This window comes from Molossus molossus, unplaced genomic scaffold (assembly GCF_014108415.1).
Source record: "Molossus molossus isolate mMolMol1 unplaced genomic scaffold, mMolMol1.p scaffold_m16_p_21, whole genome shotgun sequence".
In the NCBI taxonomy this organism is placed as follows: domain Eukaryota; kingdom Metazoa; phylum Chordata; class Mammalia; order Chiroptera; family Molossidae; genus Molossus; species Molossus molossus.
The window spans coordinates 31,926,490-31,947,841 of NW_023425357.1; the positions used below are offsets into that span (position 1 = coordinate 31,926,490).

General features: G+C 45.8%; 1 protein-coding gene across 7 annotated transcripts; it reads right to left on the reverse strand.

Annotated features, from left to right (window-relative positions):
* Positions 1-5,147: 5,147 nt before the first annotated feature.
* ZNF23 (zinc finger protein 23) lies at positions 5,148-21,279 on the reverse strand. Of its 7 annotated transcripts, none has more exons than XM_036275585.1 (6): positions 21,243-21,263; positions 15,017-15,081; positions 14,392-14,441; positions 12,717-12,843; positions 12,013-12,126; positions 5,148-7,407 (listed from the first exon to the last, which is right to left on the reverse strand). In XM_036275585.1, exons 3-6 carry the CDS (start codon positions 14,410-14,412, stop codon positions 5,606-5,608), a joined length of 2,064 nt encoding a protein of 687 aa, XP_036131478.1. In that variant the 5' UTR covers positions 14,413-14,441; positions 15,017-15,081; positions 21,243-21,263; the 3' UTR covers positions 5,148-5,605. The 7 variants fall into 7 exon arrangements, with proteins under 7 accessions (XP_036131478.1, XP_036131477.1, XP_036131475.1 ...); XM_036275584.1 differs by lacking the exon at positions 21,243-21,263 and adding an exon at positions 20,751-20,922; XM_036275582.1 differs by lacking the exon at positions 14,392-14,441 and having other exon boundaries at positions 21,243-21,279.
* Positions 21,280-21,352: the final 73 nt, after the last annotated feature.

Genomic DNA, 21,352 nt, shown 5'->3' on the forward strand with positions numbered 1-21,352 from the left:
GCAAGGGGCAAGATAGGATCTGCCAAGTAAATTCATGGCAGGAGGATAGATGGAGTGAGTTTTTAGAGAGACAAGTCTTTGGATTGTGTTTCGGCTGCTCCATAAGAGCTAGTGTTTGCTCAAAGATGGACAGTTGGGCCCAACTGGTGTGGCTCGGTGGTTGAGTGTCTACCCATACACCAAGAGGTTTCCAGTTCAATTCCTGGTCTGGGCACATGCCCAGGTTGTGGGCCAAATTCCCAGTGTAGGGGCATGCGGGAGGCAGCCAGTTGATGTTCTCTCTCATCGATGTTTCTATCTCTTTCCCTCTCCCTCTCTCTAAAATCAATAAAGAATAAATGAATAAAAAGATGGACAGGGGTTGGTCTGTACACAAGAGCCATTCCAAATTTTCATCTCCAAGTGAAGCCTCTTTGCTTAGGAAGGCTGGCCTTGGCCTTGACCAGTTTTGCTCAGTGGTTAGAGCGTTGACCTGCAGACCAGAGTCATGGGTTTGAGTCCAGTCAAGGGCATGTCTCGGTTTTGGTTCAATCCCCGGCCCTGGTTGGGATCATGTGGGAGGCAATCAGTCGATTTGTCTCTCTCACATCAATGTGTTTCTCTCTCTCTCTCTCTCTCTCCCCACCTCCCTCCCTCCCTTCCTCCCACTCTATCTGAAAATCAATGGAAAAATATCCTCCAAAAAACTGGTTAGAGTGTCAGCCTGCGGACCAAAGGAAGCCTGGCTTTGGGCTGACCCAATATAGGTGATTGTGAGAGGGAGGAGGAGCGACTTTTCTTTTTCTTCTCCTGTTCTGACTTGAACAGGCCTAGCTCTATGATCATTCATCTTTCACCAATGTCTCTAAAAATGAAGACCCAGGGAAGACTTTCTTTTCTGTGGCTGTCTCATCCAGTGGTTCTTAAATTTGAGCACTCATCGGAACCCCCTAGAGAGCTTATTAGAACAGAGTGCAGGGCCCCACTCGCAGAGATTCTGATTCTGTAGGTCTGGGGAAGGGCTCAATACTTTGTATTTCTAACACAGTCCCAGGTGATGTCATCATGCTGCCACTGCTGGTCTAAGGACCCCAATTGAGAAGCACTGTCCATCCCCTCTGTCTGGTGGTCCCTTTCTGGCAGGAGTGGAAAGGGCGGTGAACTGGATCCTCTCCTGCTCTGCTCCCTCTATTCACCTTCACCACTGGCCTGGCCCCGCCTTCACACTGAACTGCACTCTTCTGTTCTAGTTTCTTTCTCATTCATTGACCTCAGGTAGTTTGGCTGGTGGTTTACTTACCTTCGCTTCCCTAGGAGATGAACCAGCAAGCGGCCGGTGCCCCAGCCCAGAGACCTGGCCAGCTATAGTTGTTGTTGGTGGTGGTGGTGGTGGTGAGCCCCAGCATTTGGTGGGCGAACAGTGTTTGGATCCTCACAGCCGGACCTCAAACTTCAGGCTCCAGATCTTTATTTGGAGGCTGGAGCGCCCTCCGGTGGGCAATAGGAGAGTAACCCAATTCTTATCACCTGTAAGACGTTTGTGTTCATAGCCTTGGGCACTTGATGGCGTTGCTCAGGGTACGGCTACCCTGCCTAACTCCCACCCCATCCAGCACTAGAGCCCCCTGGGAATGCACCTGTAAGGCTGTTGACAAAAATGTATAAACCATATAAACACAGGCACAAAAACTTCTTCCCTTACTGATTCACTGACATCATCCACTCAACAGGAATTATGCCCCAGCAAGATCCCGCCTGGCCAATGAGCTGTCCGCCAGTGAACTTGTGGTCCACGGGGAGGGCCGGTAAACCAGCAGCTCCACGTAGAAGGGGGGGGGGGTCAGAGAATGGGACCGATTAGACAGAGGTGAGAGCAGAGAGCTGGGGAGGACACAGGGCAGGCAATGCTGACCAAGAGACCAGGGAGGCCATCAAGGGGGAGGGGCTTTTGTCCGAGCTCAGTGTGGAGAGGGAGGAGGAAGCCCCCGAGTAGAAGGGGTACTACATGGCACAGCCAGGACCCTCCTCGCTGTTCACCTGGTCCCTGTGCTTCCTCTGCCCTCCCTCCCTGTCATGGGGCCTCCCACCACCACTCCCCAGCAGGTGCCCTCCCCAGGGAGCGTGGGGCGGGCCCTACCTCCCCCTTCTTGTGTGGTTCTTACCCAGCTCGGCCGCGGGCGGGCGCTGTGGAACACTTGCATTCCGAGTCCTGCCCGGCTCCGGCCCGGCCCCATCTACGCTCCCTTTAAGCAAAGCCCGCTGCCCCTCACTGTCCGGGCCCCGCTGGCACTGACCCTCCTCACAGCCCTCCACGGTAGCCCTGCTTGTGTGCGTCTACGGGTGGGCCTCTGAGGGACTGGGGGGCGGGTTATGCTTCTTTTAAGAAAAGTTGCAATGCGCTGGCCTAACCGTTCCGAGGGCCCCGACTCGGGACGGCGCGGGCTGTCGCCGCTGCCCGCTCTGCGCGGCGGGCCCGCGGACTTCCGGGTCCCTGAGCCGGTCCGCCCGCCCTGGCGGCGGTGCACAGACTTCCCACCTGGCGCTCCGCTCGCTGCCCCGCTGCGTTTTCCCGCCTTCGCCGGCCCTGCAGTGAGCGAGCTGGCCGCCAGAGGAAGCAGAGGCCGAGCCCCGCGGCCAGCGGCTCCCAGGGGCTTCTCCGGGGCTACGTGCAAGTCCCAGGCCCGACTCCCTGCTGCTTCTCACACGGAGGCCAAAACAGTCCCGGGGCGGGAAGGCGCGCGCCCCGGGCCGCGGACGGTCCCCCTCTCCTCAGCCCGCGCGCCCGCGGCCGGGCCGGTGGGACCCGCAGCCTCGCGTGCACACGCTGGGAGCACGTGGGCTCCCGGCTCTCAGGCCAGAGGCGGACGGACACGAGGAACTAGCCCTTACCGTGGTGGGCCGAAGGAAACCTGCCGTGCGGCCATGCAGCCCTGGAGGCTGGGCTTGGTCTGAGCGTGGGTGGATTTCGGTGGCCCGGAGGGGATGGGGGCCACACCTCAGGATCCCCGGGGCCGCCGGGGACCAGCCGCCGGTGCAGCAGGGGAGCAGTGGGAGAGAGCCGGAGCAGGGGGAGGCTCAGACCACGGGCAGCCGGAGGGCAGCAGGAGGACCCGCAGCTCGCAGACCCGGGGCTGGAGCCCGGGGAGTCCTGGGAGCTGTCGGATTTGCGGAGACCACGTGGTCTGTGGTGCAGATGGCGCCTGAGAGATGGGGGAAGGGGCGGCGGGGAGCTCGGCGAAGGCCGGGGCTCGCTCATCTCGGGCTCCCCAGGACTCGGTGAGCCCTAGCCTGCAGAGGGGCCTGCCTTCCACAATGTTCGCCTGAATGGAATGGACTGTGGAAGGGGGTGTCCTCAGGTCCTCGTCAAGACAGGAGAGCAGACAGTGAGGCTGTGGTCTGCGGTCTGTGGAGAATGCGGGGCACCCAGTGAGGAGACTGCTAGCCCGAGGGGAGCTGTGCTGAGCCTCCTGGCCCCACCCCCAAGGTGACACTGAGCCCTGCCGGACACCACCAGCCCAAGGCACCCCCCCCCACCCCCCGCCCTGCTGGGGCCTCTCTCACCAGGCTCTTCCCTGACTTGCTGGGTGCCCTGCCGCATGCTTTCCTCTGAACCTGTGCCCCCTCTAATCTGGACAGAGCGGAAGCACATATTCTCTGGAGGGCCTTCAGTGTAATAGGCTGGAGTGGGAGGGCGCCCTGTGCTGCAGGGACAGAACGCTCTGAGCAAGACTGAAGATTTTCTTTAATCCTGGCTCTTCTAAGCCCATGGCTCCAGTTCAGAAATGCTTTTGTGAGGGAACAGGGGTCTCCAGTACTGTGGCTCCTTTTTGTCCTCGCAAGGCCTCCACTGGACCCAGGGAGTTCTGAGCGATGGTGCCATGGTACTTCATGAGGCCTTGCAGATGTCTGCCTTCTCCTGGTGTCCTTGGGGTCTGAACAGAAGGACTTGCCCTGGGCAATACCAAACCTATGGAGGAAGGAAACCCTCAGGGACCATCCAAGTGGGAAGGGCCTTGGGCCCTGGGACCAGTCCCCAAACCCTGAGCTGGCCAGGAGCCTGAGGTCACACAGAACATTAGTGGTAGATCCTGGACATTTGTCTTCAGTGACGCTTGACCCTCCTAGAATCCCTGCCTAGTTCCTGCCATAGCAGAAACTGCTGGACCCTGCTGGGAACTAGGACTATAGGAATTCCTATCCCCACCTCCCGACGGCCACATCCAGAACCATCTACAGGCTGTTCGTGAACCAGGAGGGTTGGAGCAAGCTGTGGCTTTCTCACCTCCTCTGGCCTGGATATGTGACTACATCAGCCACTAGTTTGCTATGTGACCATCCATCTCTGAGCCTCAGTTTCCCTATAAGTAAATGGACTTGGACCCCATGGCTGGGTCTCAGTGTGCAGTCTGGAATTTCCCAGAGGAGCAGGGGGCCAAAGGGTCAGAAGAGCCCTGCTCCTAGCTCTGTTCTGAGGCTCCAGGGTCTGCCTCTACACATGTTCAGCTCCCAGGGGCATGGGGGCCAGGGAGAGAGGGAACTTATACAGTGGTGTCTCCCCCACACTGCTCAAGTCCTGTACTATGTCATTAGCTTTCTGACAGGAATAGTTCCTTTGAAGCACTCAAGATGGAACTCTCAGCCAACACTGGTCACTCAAGCAGGAGCAGGTATATCTGAGGTGGGGAGGTGGCCTATGTCTGTGTGTCTATGTGCATCTACATTTGTATGTGTCAGTGTGTACATCTTGTGTCTGTGGGCAAGAGATTTGGGGGCTTCCTGTGTGTGGTCATGTGCACGGTCATGTGCACCTGTTTTCCTTGGAGTACTACCAAAACTGAACATCTTACTTTATCATTTTTATATCTTTTTAAAAGCTTCCTGCTAGTGCCATTTGCTGGGTTTTATTAGACTACTTATCTTTCTCTTAATGGTAAGACCTCTTTGCATATTATTACTTTTATATAACAAATTTTACAAAGGTATTTCTACTTTTGTGCCTTATCTTTTCATCTTATTTGGGACTATTTAAAACTAAAACAAATACTTAATTTTGATGTCAATTTATCAATATTTTTCCAAATTGTTTGATTTCTAGATTTCATCTGATGCTTAGAAAGTTTTCCCTAGACCATGAAAAAATTATCTCTCACGTTTTTCCTTTTCTAAGGAAATCTTTATTTTTATTTTTCTTTACAAAAGTGATACATGCTTATTGTCAAAAATGAAAGGGAAATAAATTAATTTAGGTACAGTATCTTTGCGTTTTCCTATCCAAGAACAAAGTTTCTCTTTCTCTCCATTTATGTTTCCTTTTGTAGCCCTCAGTGGAGCTCCATATAGGTCCTGCATAATAATTAAGTTTATTCCTAGAAAATCTACTTTTCTTGCTGGTGTTGGGAATGAGATATTTTCTTCCATTATATATTCTAATTGGTTGCTGGTATAAAACAAACTAACACTCCTTGAATGTTACTTTTTAACTGGTCATCATTCCTGATTTAAAATGTTATAAAATGAAAAAGATTTGTTTCCACGTGAAGACTGCCATATTCATTTCTCTCTCTCAGGGTTTTCCACAAGGTAAATCTGATGATACTTGATTCAGTTCAGTTTTCTATCCTTCTCATTAGGATTTTTCTTCCCTGTGGACACTCTGATGCTGACTAAGTTGAAAGCTAAACCTGAAGGCTTTCCCACACACATTACACACATAAGGTTTCTTCCAAGTGTGGACAGTCTGATGTATAATACAGTCAGAGCTGTAGCTGAAGCCTTTGCCACACTCCACACATCTGAAGGGTTTCTCCCCAGTGTGGCTTCTCTGGTGCCTAACTAAATGGGCATTAACATGGAAGGCTTTTCCACACTCCTTACATTGAAAGGGTTTTTCTCCAGTATGGATTCTCTGATGTACAATATAATCAGAACTACAGCTAAATGCTTTCTCACATTCCATACATTTGAAAGGTTTCTCCCCCGTGTGTATTCTCTGATGCCTAGTTAGTTTGGCATTGATACTGAAGGCTTTCCCACATTCCTTACACTGATAAGGTTTTTCTCCAGTATGTATTCGGTGATGATCAAGTAGGTTTCTTTTAGAAGTAAAGCATTTCCCACACTCATTACATTCAAAGGGTTTCTCCCCAGTGTGAATCCTCTGATGCTGCATTAATTTTGCATTGACGTTGAAGGCCTTTCCACACTCATTACACTCATAGGGCTTCTCTCCAGTGTGGATTCGCAGATGCTGTCTAAGCTGGGAGTTACACCTAAAGGCTTTTCCACATTCATTACATTCATAGGGCTTCTCACCAGTGTGGATTCTCTGGTGCTGGATTAACTTTCCTTTGACACTAAAGGCTTTTCCACATTCAGTACACTCATAGGGCTTCTCACCTGTGTGGATTCTCTGATGCTGAATGAGTTTTGTATTATTACTGAATGCTTTTCCACACTCTTTACACTGACAGGGCTTCTCTCCAGTGTGGATGTTCTGATGTTGCCTAAGCTGGGAGCTGCACCTGAAGCCTTTCCCACATTCATTACATTCATAAGGTTTCTCTCCAGTGTGGATTCTCTGATGTTGAATTAATTTTGCATTAACATTGAAAGCTTTCCCACAGTCATTACACTCATAAGGTTTCTCCCCAGTGTGGACTCTCTGATGTGTGATATATGCAGAACTGCAGCTAAAGCCATTTCCACACTCCTTGCACTGATAGGGCTTCTCTCCTGTATGGATTCTCTGATGCCTGCTTAGACTCCCATTAACACTGAAGGCTTTCCCACATACCTTACACTGATAGGGCTTCTCCCCACTGTGGACTGTTTGATGTGTGATGTAATGGGAACTATAACTGAAGCTTTTCCCACACTCCACACATTTGAAGGGTTTCTCCCCACTATGAAGTTTTTTATGCCAAATTAATTTTGCATTAACACTAAAGGCTTTACCACAGTCCTTACACTGATAGGGCTTTTCACCAGTATAGCTATCTTGATGATGATTAAGTTGAGAGTTATACTTAAAGGTTCCCATTAATTCTTCACATTCAAAAGGTCTTTCCCTGGAATTACTTATTTCATGATGAATACGTTTTGTGTCAGAGCTCAAGGGTTTCTCCAATCCCATACACTCAGGGGGCTCCTCTCCTGTGGAGATGATGGCATTACACTGATTCAAGTTTGGACTCTGATTAAAGAAACACTCTTCCATGGGGCTTGTATCATCTTTCACTGTTCCATCAACGACACTGTTTTTTTTCTTCATACTTCCTACTAGGTGGACTTCCTGCTGTTGTTTTTCTAGGATACAAGCTTCTGAGAAGTCTGTTTCCTGGGAAAAGTCCCCCTGCAGTACAAATGATATACTATGTTTTTCTTCATACATTTCCTTTGTCACATTATTTTCAGCCTGGATATCAATATCTATCATAAAAAACAGAAAACAAAATGTCATGTAAGAACCACATTAGGAAAAAAAAAAAAAAAAAAAAAGAACTGTGTTAGAAAGGATAAAGAATTGTAATAATCAAAGGGCTCTTTAAAATCACTAAACTAGTCCTGGCCAGTTTGGCTCAGCGGTTAGAGCATCGGCCCACAGATCAGAGAGTCCCAGGTTCAGTTCCCACTAAGGGCATGTACCTCGGTTGCAGTTGGTCCCCGGCCCTGGTCGGGGTCGTGTCGGTAGCAACCAGTCAATGTGTCTCTCTCACATCGATATTTCTCTCTTCTTCTCCCCCCCTCCCGCTCTATCTGAAAATAAATGCAAAAATGTCCTCGGGTAAGGATAAAAAAAAAAATCACTGAACTAGGTCAAAGAGTCTAAGGTTCATCCATACGGTGGAATAATATGTAGCTGGCAAGAAAAGGAAATAGATCCATATATGCTGACAGGAAAAGATGTCTAAGGTATACTGTTAAATAGAAAAACAAGTTGAGAAATAGTACGTAGAGTAGGTTCCACTTGTGTAAAGAAAAATAAAAAGGGCTGACATAGACATATATATTTGTATATGCCTGGACAACTTCTGGAGGAATACACAAGAAACTGACACAGGAAAGTTTGGCAGATTTCCTCTCCTCACTTTATATATTTTCTGTACTGTTTTGAGCATGTGCCAATATCATAACCTTAAAGTAATGATTTTAAAACTACCTATCTCTAAACCAATAACATTAAGGTTAAAAATGACAGCAGTGGAACAAAATTCTAGGTTTTATCCACCAAATGAGCATTCTTTCCATCAAACCATACTTTCTACTCTACAGTTTCTTCTCAGTTATCCCTATGTCACTGAATCCCTTGTTAATAAAAATGTAAATTGCTTAAGAAGGAAAAGGCACAGCATCCAACAACATGTAGCAATACTGGGGATAGCAAGTGCAGTCAGCACCAGAAAGCAAAAAAGAATTTTGGTTCTCTCCTTAGAACTTAAACTCTAGGCTCTCCCAATTTCCTCCTTCAACTTTTTTCTCCACTTCAGAAGGGCCCTGTTTGGGCCCACTGTGGACCCCTTTAATCACATCCCTTCCCACCCCTCCAGAACACTGCAGCACTCTCCTTGCCTTTCCTTGTACTTCTGCACTCAATCCTAAAATTGATCATTCCCTAAAATTCTTTTTATAAACTCATTTGTCTCTCTATAATCCTTATAGTCCCAATAGAGTTACATTTGATCTCTGCCATTTGTTTCCAAATTTCTCAAAATTGGGCCCAAAATACTGTCTCTATTTTTTTCCTCTCATCTCTCCTCAACCACATGTAATATGCCCTCTTCCCCAATATGCCATTATAATCACTCTCAATAGACCCAAATGACCTGAATCTCCCTAGCAGACATTGTCAATATACTATTATTTTTTTCCTGATTATAAAAATATCCATCTATAGCATCAGGAATTTACAAAAAATAAAATTCAAATTACCTGAACTACAACCATCTAACAATAACTACTGCTGATCTGATGTATTTCTTCCCCAATCATTTTCCTTCCATTTTTCTCAAAATATTTTCAAAAATAAAATTTGTTTTAATGTTAATAATGATAATTTTCCAATGTCTTTAAATATTCTGTAAAAATACTTTTTAAAATTGCTAATTAGTATTCTGTTTTGCACAGGTACCTTAATTTTTTCCCCAGTTTTACTGAACAAAAATTGACATACATCCTTGTATAAGTTTAAGGCATACTGCATGATGGTTTGATTTACATATACATTGTGAAATGATTACCACAACAGGTTCAGTTAACATCCATCTCTTCATATAGATATATATATTTTTTTATCCTCACCCGAGGACATTTTTCCATTTTTCGTTCAGATAGAGTGGGAGGGCGTGAGAGGAAGAGAGAGAGAGAGAGAAACATCAACGTGAAAGGGACACATCAAGTGGCTGCCACCTGCACGACCAACAAGGGCTGGGGACAAACTGCAACCAAGGTACATGCCCTTAGTGGGAACTGAACCCAGGTCTCTCTGCAGGCTGACGCTCTAATTGCTGAGCCAAACTGGCCAGGGCTAGATAAAAAAAAATTTTAAGAAAAAAATTGTTTTCCTTGTGATGAGAACTCTTAGAATTTACTCTCTTAACTTTTATTTATTTATTTATTTATTTATTTATGCTTTTATCATCAGAGCAGGAGGGAGAGAGGGAGGAAGAGAGAGAGAAACATCGACATGAGAGAGACACATCGAGTGGTTGCCACCCACAGGACCCCAACCAGGGCCAGGGACAAACTGCAACCAAGGAACGTGCCCTTAGCAGGAACCGAACCCGGGACTCTCCAGTCCACGGGTCGACACTCTAACCACTGAGCCAAACCGGCCAGGGCTCTTAACAACTTTATTATGTATCATACAGTGGTGCTAGGTATACATAATGTTGTACATTGCATCCCTAATACTTATCACTGGAAGGTTCTATCTTTTAAGAAGTACCTTAATTTAACCATTCCCTCTATACTGAAATTTCAGGTTTTTACAATATTTCATTATATAAAATTAAGATGAACTTTGGTGCACGTGCATCTTTGTCTATATCTTGATTACTTTATTAGGATATAGCCCTAAAAGGGACTATCCAGGTTATCAGTACAAACTTTTAAAGAGCTCTTGACATGTATTGCTAAAGTACTTTCTAGAAAAACTACTAATTCACCTTCTTCTCCAGAAGTTTATTCCTGTTTTGCTGTACTCTCACCATCACTTACTGTAATTTCATTGCTTTCAATACCATAGAAGAAACATCTGCTTTTAATTTGTATTTCATTGGTGTCTACTGAGGGTGAACATTTTTTACATTGATTAAAATATGTACTTAAAAAAATTTTTTTTAAGTATGTTTTTATTGATTTTTTTAGAGAGGGATAGAGCCCGGCCGGTGTGGCTCAGTGGTTGAGCGTGGACCTATACACCAAGAGGTTTGATTCCTGGTCAGGGCACATGCCCAGGTTGTGGGCGGGATCCTCAGTGGGGGCATGTAGGAGGTGGCCATTCGGTGTTCTCGCTTGTCAATGTTTCTATCTCTTTCCCTCTCCCTTCCTCTTTCTCTCAAATCAATCAAGACAAAAAAAATTTTTTTTAATAAAAAAGGAGGATTTATTCGCCCTGGCCAGTTTGGCCCTGTGGTTGGATCATTGGCCTGCGGACCAGAGTCCCGGGTTCAGTTCCCACAAAGGGCACGTACCGAATGAATGAATGAATGAATGAATGAATGAATGAATGAGGAGGATTTATTGAAGGGATGCAAGAGAATCTTATGGACCCACAATGCAGGAAGTAAAGCTGAGCCTCATGGTAAATGGGAAGTCATCTGGCTGCTACTCTGCTTGAGCCAAGGAGAACCTCACTATTTCAAGTGTGGTCCAGGAACTGAAAGCATTGGCATCATCTGGAAACTTAACAGAAAACTTAACAGAAATGCAGAATCATGGCCCCACACCAGACTTACTAAATAATAATCTGCATCTTTGTAAGACTCTCAAGTAACTCATTTACACACGGTTTGAGAAGCAATGAATTGAGAGCACTTCCTCCTTTCTGCCTTATTCCCTACAGCTTACTATATAAAGCTGTCTCCTCCAAAACACCAAAAATAATAAAAACTAATATATCATTGAGTACACATTATAAGGAAGGCACATGATACATGTTATCTCATTCCATCTTCAACCTGTAAGACTAGCACTAATACCTACTTTTATTATTATTATTCCATTTTCAGGGATGAGAACATTGAACTGATCTGCTCAAAGTCACACAACCAGGAAGTAGCTCCATTGGGACTGAACCTCAGAAAGTCTGCTCCAAAACCTATACTTTTAACCAGGCTATTATGCCAATCTGTAAAAATACTGTTAATTTTGTATCCTCTGCATTAAATACACAATGCTTAGAAAAACAGCAAGAGCCCTGGCCGGTTTGGCTCAGTGGTTAGAGAGTCAGCCTACAGACCAATGAGTCTCGGGTTTGATTCAGGTCTAGGGCACATACCTCGGATGCAGTTCGTCCCTGGCCCTGATCGGGGTCATGCAGGAGGCAACCAGTCAATGTGTCCCTCTCACGTCGATGTTTCCCTCTCCCTCCCTCTCTTTCCCTCTCTCTCCCTCTCTTTCCCTCTCTCTCCCAGACTATTTATCTGAAGATAAATAGGAAAAATATCCTTGGGTGAGGATTAAGGAAAAAAAAAAAAACAGCAAGAATCCCCTCCCCACCCAAATTACCGAATCCATTTTTTTTCTAAGCAAGGTAGAATTCCAAAATTAAAATTAAAAAAGAGTTAGAATGAGGCATTTGAAAATGATCTGTTCTTAGAATTAGAAAGAAATAGCAAATTGTGAAAATGGTCAGAAAAGGTCTCAAATGAACCCATCTCTATAAATCATCAAAATTTATTTAAATTTTACTCTGTACAGCTGGCCAATAAACGTGGCATGCTTGTATGTTGACATGCTAACTCATGCTTACATGCTAACTCTTCCTAAAAAGTTAAACTTTCCAGCATAATGGGCAATATAGGCCTCTCTTACCAGTCCAGAGGCCTGGAGGGTCTGTGACTATTCCAGCAGCCAGTAGACATGGGCCCCCCAGCTCACCTTCTCCCTCCAGTTGAGAGATCACAGCAGGTTTGAGAAGTGGAAATCCTATTTGGGGGAAAGGAAATAGAAGAGGAGGGTGAATAGTCTCCCACGCATAAGTTCCTAAGCCTCTTTTCAGATTATCTCAGCAATGGGGAGGGAAAGTAAGAGTCCCAGGGTGTTTGTGCTTAAGGTATGTGTGGAGGGACAGGAGGGAGGTTTGAGAAGGTGAGGGAGAAGTTGCCAAGAGCCCAGACTATGGGCCCAGGACACTTCATGCAGAACAAACAAGGAGAATCTGCCCAAAGGGACACCATTTGTTGCCCTTGGCCTGAGATTTATTCAGAGTACACTGACATCCTTGGAAAGACCTAAGACGCAAGTAAGGTGAGGGGGAACTTAAAGATAATGCTGTGAAACAGTAAGTTACTTTTTTCCACACTGTGTCCAAAGCACAACTTCTATAGGGTGGACAGAGTACACACTAGTCCCAGCAAAGCCCTATATTGACCTAAAAAAGGCTTGGAGTTCGCCCTTCCCAGTACTAGGAATGTCAGCCTCTGGGGTTCCCACTCAGTAAAGGTTTATGAGACCCCACCTGCAACATATAAGGGAAAAGGAAGTCAGGAAATCCCAATAGGGGGTAGAGACCTTACCCAGGGAGGCCACATTTCCATAATTCTCCAGCATCACATCCCTGTAAAGGGCCCTCTGTGCAGGGGACAGGGCATCCCACTCCGATGGGGTGAAGTACACAGCCACGTCCTCAAAGGTCACCGACTTCTGAAACAACAGGTTCCTGCTGCCCTAGGGCCAATTCCATGGCTCAGGCCCTAAGTGAGGGGCAGAGGGCAATATAAGGGCTCGGGGAGGGAGCTTGTGAAGAGCAAAATTAATAACAAGGCAAAAGATTTGAGATAAACACCTGGAAAGTAAACCAGGGAGTATCTGACTTCTTTCACGGCAGAGAGGCCACATGCCATTTTTATATGTATAAAAGACAACATAACCACTCCCTCACTAGTGGACACAGCTCAGGACCGACCCACCAGCACTCCCACATCATCTCCTTGAGGTCTTGGCTTCACCATCCTGCTCCCAAAGAACAGCCATGGCTTCCATCCCACCCAGCCCCATCTGCAGCCTGATTCCTGTCACCAACTTCCCAGCAAGGGGCTGTGCAGCCTCTGCTTCAGAAACTCCAGCAAAGGAAGCTCAGTGCTGCCCAGATCGGCCTGGGGACCAGGGATTAAGGGGTGGGGGCAGCAGCCCGTTCTGCTTCCAGATGGGTCTTGCTGAAAACCTGACACTTTGTTACCCTTTCCCATTCAAACTTCACATCCTTTCCAACCTCACTCAAGGTCTAGATGAGAAGGGAGCTCAGCTTCCTGTTGGCCAGCTACCCAGCCACCCTTTCGGCTGCTCCTCTTTGCATCATGACCGTAAGCAGTCAGCAATGGCTCTGCCACTCGGGGCTGATTCTGTGTGCTCAAAGGTCAGCTCCTCCCTCCTGAGCAACTGTAGATTCTGGCACTCGGCCTTCTTTAAAAACCTTGGGACACACTGGCAGGGATTTGCCCTCAACTCCTCTCTGTCACGATCTGTCTTGCTTGACTCTACCAACCTCCACCCAGCAACAAATCTAGTCCATCTTCTGGTTGTGTCTGGGAGTCTCTTGCTGTGTGACTGTGGACAGGCCAAATAACTTCTCTGCACAAAATTAAATGCCTTTAGTGGCCGCTGCCCACCACTTTTTACCCAGGTAAGTTGGTGCCTCCTCCTGAATTCAAACTTCAGCTGATGTCACCCACCACCTGCACAGGAAACCTCAGCTAGAACCCTGGGGATTCATTCTTGACTCCTCCGTTTCCCATGCCCCCACCTCCTTACTCTGACTCTGGGTTGTAAAGATTTTTATGTTAGGCATTACATGAATTAGACCCCCACTCCTGAACAACTACTTTCCTTAATGAAGCCCACATTGCCTGGACCAGTGGAATTTTCTGAAGTGATCACCCTACTTTTGAATCTCCCTGAAAGTTACTCTCTACACAACTGTCACAAATCTGATCACGTTAACTTCAATGGTTTCACAGGCTGGTGCCATAAGCCTGGGCAGTTAGAATCACACAATGGCTGTGTGACCTTAGGCAAGTCACTCTATCCCCCTTTGCTTCGTGTCTGTTGTGGTGTAATGAGTCCAACACAGCACCTATCTCAGGTCAGTTGTCAGGGATGAGCGATCCAGGGAAAGTGCTTAGTGTGGTGCCTGCAGCATAGGAAGCCTCAAACGATGTTACTGGAGCTACTGTGACTATGATTATTCCCAACCTGCAGTCCATGGAGATCCATGGAGGAGCTTCAGGGGGTCCATGAAGTCCCTGAAATTGTATGGAAAATTTGGTTTGCATGTACATTTTTCTGGGGGAGATGGTCCAGAGCTCTTATCAGAGGCCTAAAATTCGAGCCACTGTACCCCAAGCCCTAAAAGCCTCTCAGATCATAATGAGACATCCTGTCCCACAGGGCTTCTAGTTTTCTTCCTCCCTTGACCCTACTCCCCTCGCCTTCCCCCAAATTAGAAGCACAGCAGTCCTTTACATTGATCTAGTTCCTCTTCACCTACACCCCAGTCCCTGGGAATGCCTGTCCTCTATCTCCTCCCTTCACAACCACAGATGGCGCATCCCACATGGTCAGCTCGCAATACTCCCATTCCCCAGAGCCCTCTGCTGGGGGAGCCCCAGCACCAGAAGAGCAAAGAACCTCAGTGTGCCCCTGCCTCAGGCATGCTCTCCTGCTGCCGTCCCTGCACACCACCACTCTTCCCAGTTCCAGTCCAGAAGGCGTAAGCATGGAGGCCCTCTCCAGCTCTCATTACAAGGCTCACCAGTTTCCCTTCTCAGTTTTTCATTTGAAACTGCTCAGAGGAAGACTCAAAGAACCCACAGCTCACCTGGGGCCAGGCTGTCAGAAGCATGGGTGCCATCACTTGGTCTTCCTCTCAGAGAAGGGCTGGAGCTAAGGAAAAACACAGAGCAAGACAAATGTGAGGCAAGCCACCCCTACCAAGAACAGAAGATCTAAGATGCAGGTAGCCTGTGTCCAGATAGAAGTGTGAGCAGGACCTGACGTAGGAGGAAGGGGTGATCTGTTCACATGTTCAGCACCCAGGCCTCCTCCCAGCCATGACATTGATGCTCACTGCCAGGAACCCTAGGATTTTACAATTTTGATGCATATCATACACAGAAAAGAGTGTACATAAAAATGTATGCAGAGCCTAAAGAATAATAAAACAAAGACTCATATATCAGTGATTCAGCTCGAGAGAACATAACCAAGATCTTTATTTTTCCTTCTCTAAAAAGTATCACCCTCAATTACACTGCAAGAGAAGACAGACTGGAGGGGCTGCAGTCCCTGCACACAGGCCTCAGAGTCAGGCCCAGGGAACAACTGCTCCCTCACATCCTGCCTGTTTCCTCACACAGCTTAGTGTCCTCAAGAGTCCTAATTCTCTGTAGAGACCTTGGGAAGTCAGCCTTCCACACAGCCCAGACTTACCTTGAGGAAGCTGGGCCAGAAGTGAGGTACAGGCTGCCTCCTCATACTTTTCAGCCTTCTGAGAGCAAAGAAGCCAAGAGCTCAGCTACCTGAAAGTGGAGATCACTAATGGCATCTAGGGGACCATGACCCACAGCCACTTGTTCATAATATTCTAAAACACATGGACTGTTTTTTTCAATGATCCTAAAATCAATCTCAAAAATTTATAGTTTCCTAAAATTTTACCTACATCTTCCAGGGTTTCAACTTTAGTGCAGTTGTGGAAAACACTGGTTTATGATTCTTTTCGTTTCCTCCATATCTGGAGCTACTTAGCTTTTCCCACTTCTTTTGAATATATGGGCTTTTAGACCTCTTCCCTTGGTATTACTATGGACTGAATGTGTCCCCCCAAAATTCATATACTAAAGCTCTAAGCTCTTATATGGCTATATTCGGAAACAAGACGAGCCAGGAGGTAATGAAACTAAATAAGGTCACAAGGGTGGGATCCTAATCTAATAGGGCTGATGTACTTATAAGAAACTAAAGAGACTCCAGAGCTCTCCATCTTTGCTATTTAGGCACACAGTGAGAAGGCAGCCAGCCAAAACCCAAGAAGAGAGCCCTCACCAATAACCAAATCAGCCAGGCCCTTTACCTTGGACTTCCAGCCTGTGTAACTGTAAGACATAAGTTTCTGTTGTTAAAGCCACAGTCGATGGTATATTGTTATGACATCCCAGACTAATAAAGTAAGGCTGAGCAGTGGTTGATCTATTTTTTTTTAATGTTTTTATTGATTTTTTTAGAGAGAGAGGAAATGAGAGAGAGATAGAAACATTGATGTGAGAGAAACACAGATCACTGCCTCCTGCAAGCCCCTTACTGGGGATCGAGCCCACAACCCAGGCATGTGCCCTGATCCTGAATCTAACCGGGACCTCCTAGTCCATGGTTCGACGCTGAAGCCACTGAGCCACACCGGCTGGGCTGGTTTACCTATTTTAATGTTGTTTTATTTTCAATGAACCAGGCTTTCATTTATTTAGAACACTGCTCTTTTTCAAATTGTTTTTAATTCATTAAGTTCTGCTTTCTTAGTTTGTTTCTTTAGCTCTGTAAGAGACACCTTATACACAACTCCATTCCTCATCTCGCTCTTAGTCCTGTTCCAGGAGCATAGATTAGCTCTGTGCAGGTGCAGCCTACCAAGCCTCCACAAGGGTTTACACCCCAGACACCTGGCCCCTGCCCCGGGGCTTCTCTGATGTCCTGTATAAGACACCTGCGGACACCTGTAGACACTTGCTGGTCCCTGAAATGCAGGAGAGTTAAATGCCTATAGTGCCACCCTTGACCAATAGGGGACACAGAGGTCAATAGGTAAGTGCTTTCCCCTTTAGTCCCCCACATTAGATTCCAAGGCTCTTCTAAGATCCTGCAAGATAGAGTAGCAGTCAGGTGTAGCAGGGCCAGACTGACAAAGCACCCTTGTACTGGCTCTCCTTTCTTCTGTCACTCCCCTTGTCTTTCACTCTGCCCAGGGACTACATTTCCAAATAAATCACCTGCACACAAATCTTTGTCCTTTGTTCTGCTTTTGGGGCAAACTAGACTACAAAGGCTTTTTTCAAACTTCTTGAGGTTGCATGATTTGTTCATTTATTTTCATACTTTCCTATTTGGCAATTAAAACGTATAAGGCCATAAATTTTCCTCTGAATACACTATTAGCCACATTCCAGAGGTTTATGTTATGTTTTAATTAATATTTGATGGCTAGTCAGCAACAGTGTTTAGTCTCTGACCAAACAATTGTTTAGGAGAGTATGTTGTTAACTTATCCTTTGTTCATAATTTCTGGCTTTTCTGCATGGTGTTTAAATAACGTGATATATTAACTTCTGCTTTACAGATTTTTGAGGTTTTTTTTTGTTATAGCTGAAGTGTCCATTAAAAAAAATTGTCTATGGGTGCTTAAAAACTTATTGTATGATAGAAGAACATATAATTCTTGAATACAATTAATCAACTCTATCAATCTTATTATATAGATTTTTTCTCTGTAATCTATGATTACTTTTATCTAATTAAACTGATAGCCAGTGAAGAGTGAACTCTCATAAAGCACTGAGCCCATATGTATCATGGGAAAATCTTTTCAAATCTTGAAGAAATGAGTAATTCTAGTACTTGAAGAAATGAGTAATCTCTAGTACTAGCAGAGAAGAACAAAATAAGTTTCCCAGTCTTTTTTTTTTTTTTTTTTTTATCCTCACCCGAGGACATTTTTCCATTTTTTGTCCAGATAGAGCAGGAGGGAGAGAGAGGAAGAGAGAGAGAGAGAAACATCGATGTGAAGGGACACATCGAGTGGCTGCCACCTGCACGACCAACCAGGGCTGGGGACAAACTGCAACTGAGGTACATGCCCTTAGCGGGAACTGAACCTGGCTCTCTCTGTACCGCAGGCCGATGCTCCAACCGCTGAGCCAAACAGTCCAGGGCAAGTTTCCCAGTCTTTTGATCACACCAATGTTAGATAAGACAAAGGTCTCAAGGTCTGAGCAGTTCTTGCTAAATGTTAAAATGTAGCACAGTGCCCTGGCTGGTGTGGTTCAGTTGGTTGGGCATGGTCCTGTGCACCAAAAGGTTGATGGTTCGATTCCCGGTCAGGGCACATGCCCAGGTTGTGGGCTTGGCAGCAGATCGATGTTTCACTCTCACAACGGTTTCTCTTTCTCTCTCTCTCTCCCTATCCTTTCCTCTCTCTCTCTAAAAAAATCAATAGAAAATCTAAAAAAAAAACAAAAACAAAAAAAAACCAACAACATGTAATTAACCAAATCCAGATAAGTTTAGTCAACTGCAAAGAAGAAATCAATGTGTACTAAATTAACCAAATAGCGTACTAAAGCAATGGTTAAACCTTTCTTCCAGGGAAAGGGCTTTGGATGTAAATCCCTTCTCCTTTACTTGCTACAAGTAAATAAAACTACCTAACAACCCAATTCAAGGGATTTACCCTTGAGTTAATACCAGCACAATACTGATACAAAAAACCATAGACAAGTCTCATTTATGAATATTAATGCAAAAATCCTAAATAATAAGAAATAGACTCAAGTAGTCCATTAAAGCGATATACCATCATCCCATGAACGCAAGTAAAGCTTAGTATTAGGATACAGATTAGCATATTTTTTCACATTTATAAATCAAAGAAAGATAAACATATTCTTCATCTCAATAGATGCCAAAAGTGTTTGATAAAATTTGACATGCATGCCTAAATTTAAAAATGTATAGCCTAGAGAGACTCATTTGTAGGAGATACGTACAGGATTATTTATTATCAGTACTTTAATTGCCAAAAACTGGAAGCAACTCACATGTCCATTGAGAATATATAAATAAATTGCCATATAGTTTTTACAATGGAACACTACACAGCAGCAAAAATGAATGACTCACAGTTACATACAACAACATGGAGGAATTTAGGAACGTAGGACTATAGACAGACAATATGCTGTCATCTTCATGAAGCTCAAAAGCAAACTAAACACATTATTTACATATAAATGTATATGTGATAAAATTATCTTTAAAAACCGGTAAGGCTACATTAACACAAAATTCAAGGCAGTTGTTACCTCTAGGGGTGGGAAGCTGGGAGTCGGGTTGGGGAGGAGCCCAGACAGATGCAGCTGTACTGGTAATGTTCTCCTTCTTAATGCGGTGGTATGTTCATGGGTGCTCATTTTAATACTATGCTTCTTAACTGCAATACTATATGCAGCCTTGTGTAAACATGAATGACATTTCTCAAAAATAGTTATTTATATAACATGGGTGATTTCCAGAGTATACTGTCAAATACATTTTTCAAAAGCAAAGTGCAAAAGGTAGTGTGCTATCTTTTGTGTAAGGAAAAAGGGGAGTATAGGAAATGTGTCTCTGGTCATCCATGCAAAAAGAAATGGAAGGATAAATCAGAGACTAAGGAGAATGGTTGCACCAGGTGTAGGGTGGGAAGTGGGGGAAAGGATTCCTGGAATGGGAATAGCATGGAAGGAAACTGGGTAGAAGGGATGAGGGGGCAATGTCACGTCTTTGAGTGTGCCTTTTGTTCTGACTTTCATAACCATAGTAATGTTTCATATATCCAATTACATAGATATACATACATATAAATAAAATCAAACTACCAGGATGGGATGGGGGTGATGACCCAACAAGGAACACAAATGAGCCTAATTATCCTACAATTGAGTACCATAACCACATGAAAGTGGTGGGAAAGGAAGGAACTAAGTAACTTTGGAAAATAGTATTTAACTAAATACTATAAAGCTATAAAGAACTGTACTGAAATGCTGCTCTCTAGTTAGTGATCATGGAAAAAAATAACATGTAATAAACATTGCTGAGTCACTTAAAACAGAGTCAGGAGACTATTAAGGAAGTGGGGCCCATGCACATCTGCCTGTTTTCAGAGCTGCTCTTATGTAGCTAAACTAAAACAAACAAAACAAAACACAAAACCTGTTGCTAAACTCGCCCAAAACAGCCATAAACAGGCTGGAATCATAAACATCTTGGAGCAAGCACTACATGGACATACATGGACTTCCTTTACTTTCACCTCCCTCGTTTCCATACTGGAACTCACCAATCCAATTGCATGGAAGAGTAACACACGTGTGTGTGTGTGTGTGTGTGTGTGTGTGTGTGTGTGTGTGTGTGTGTGTGTGTACATACATGGACTTTCCTTACTTTCACCTCCCTCGTTTCCATACTGGAACTCACCAACCCAATTGCATGGAAGAGTAACGTGTGCGCGCGCGCGCGGCGGCGGCGGCGGCGGCTTTCTTCCTTCTCTCCAGAGCTCAGTTTGGGTTGTTACCTAAATCCGCATCTCTTGGATTTGAATCCTTTAAGACCCCAAATAAACTTGTTTTGTAGCCTCCAATCTTTATTGGTCGACAATAGTAAACTTGCTTTTCATGACGGTATGAGTTAGCAATTCTGGAACTATCGTATGTGTATTCTAGGACTGAGCAAATCAGTATTACGTTGCAGCAATCATTCCCAGGTCACTATCATCCCACAGCTCGAGACCAGGGCTCAGTTACCTTTGAAGCTGACACCGCTCCAGTAGACAACGCCTTCCAAAGGCCGGTTCCTTCTGCTCTCGGGTGGACGGGAGGGGCCCTGCCTTTCCTGCTCTTCCACTGGGCCTTGATTCACGACCCCATGTCAGGAGCCAGAGAGCACACAATCCATACTTGGTAAAAGCCCCTGCACGACCTCAACATGTCAAAAGACTCGTGATTATCATCTCACCCCTGCAAATATTCTACCCTTTGGCTGCTCCGACACATCTTCCTAAAAATCAGCAGCATCTTTCCCCAACTAAGTATTCGGGTCGTCGTGGCTATGACAGTAACACAGGCGTCGCTTCTCACGGGACAGAACGCATTCAGCCACCAATTCCAAGCAGGAGACCAGGAGGGGCCGCCACCCTTCTCCCTCCTCCAGTGGCGGGCAACCCAGCTCCAACCCGGGTGCAAGGGCATCCCTAAGGCACCCAGAATACCACCCACCGCCCGAAGCCCCACACTCACCTCCACAGCTAGCGGCTCTGCGGGCGCCGGAAGTGCGTCACTAGACTGCGGCGGAGACTGGGGCAGGAGCTTCGCTCACTCTCGGTGATGCTCTGGCCCCGCCCCCTGTG

What these genes read in the sequence shown, in the direction of transcription:
- ZNF23 (XM_036275582.1), bottom strand. Translation starts at nt 15,049, where the DNA reads ATGGCACCCATGCTTCTGACAGCCTGGCCCCAG. An exon ending in TGGAAATGTGGCCTCCCTGG is followed by an intron (nt 12,127 to 12,716) that starts GTAAGGTCTCTA and finishes TCCCCCAAATAG; the next exon opens with GATTTCCACTTCTCAAACCT. An exon ending in CCCTCCAGGCCTCTGGACTG is followed by an intron (nt 7,408 to 12,012) that starts GTAAGAGAGGCC and finishes TTTTTATGATAG; the next exon opens with ATATTGATATCCAGGCTGAA.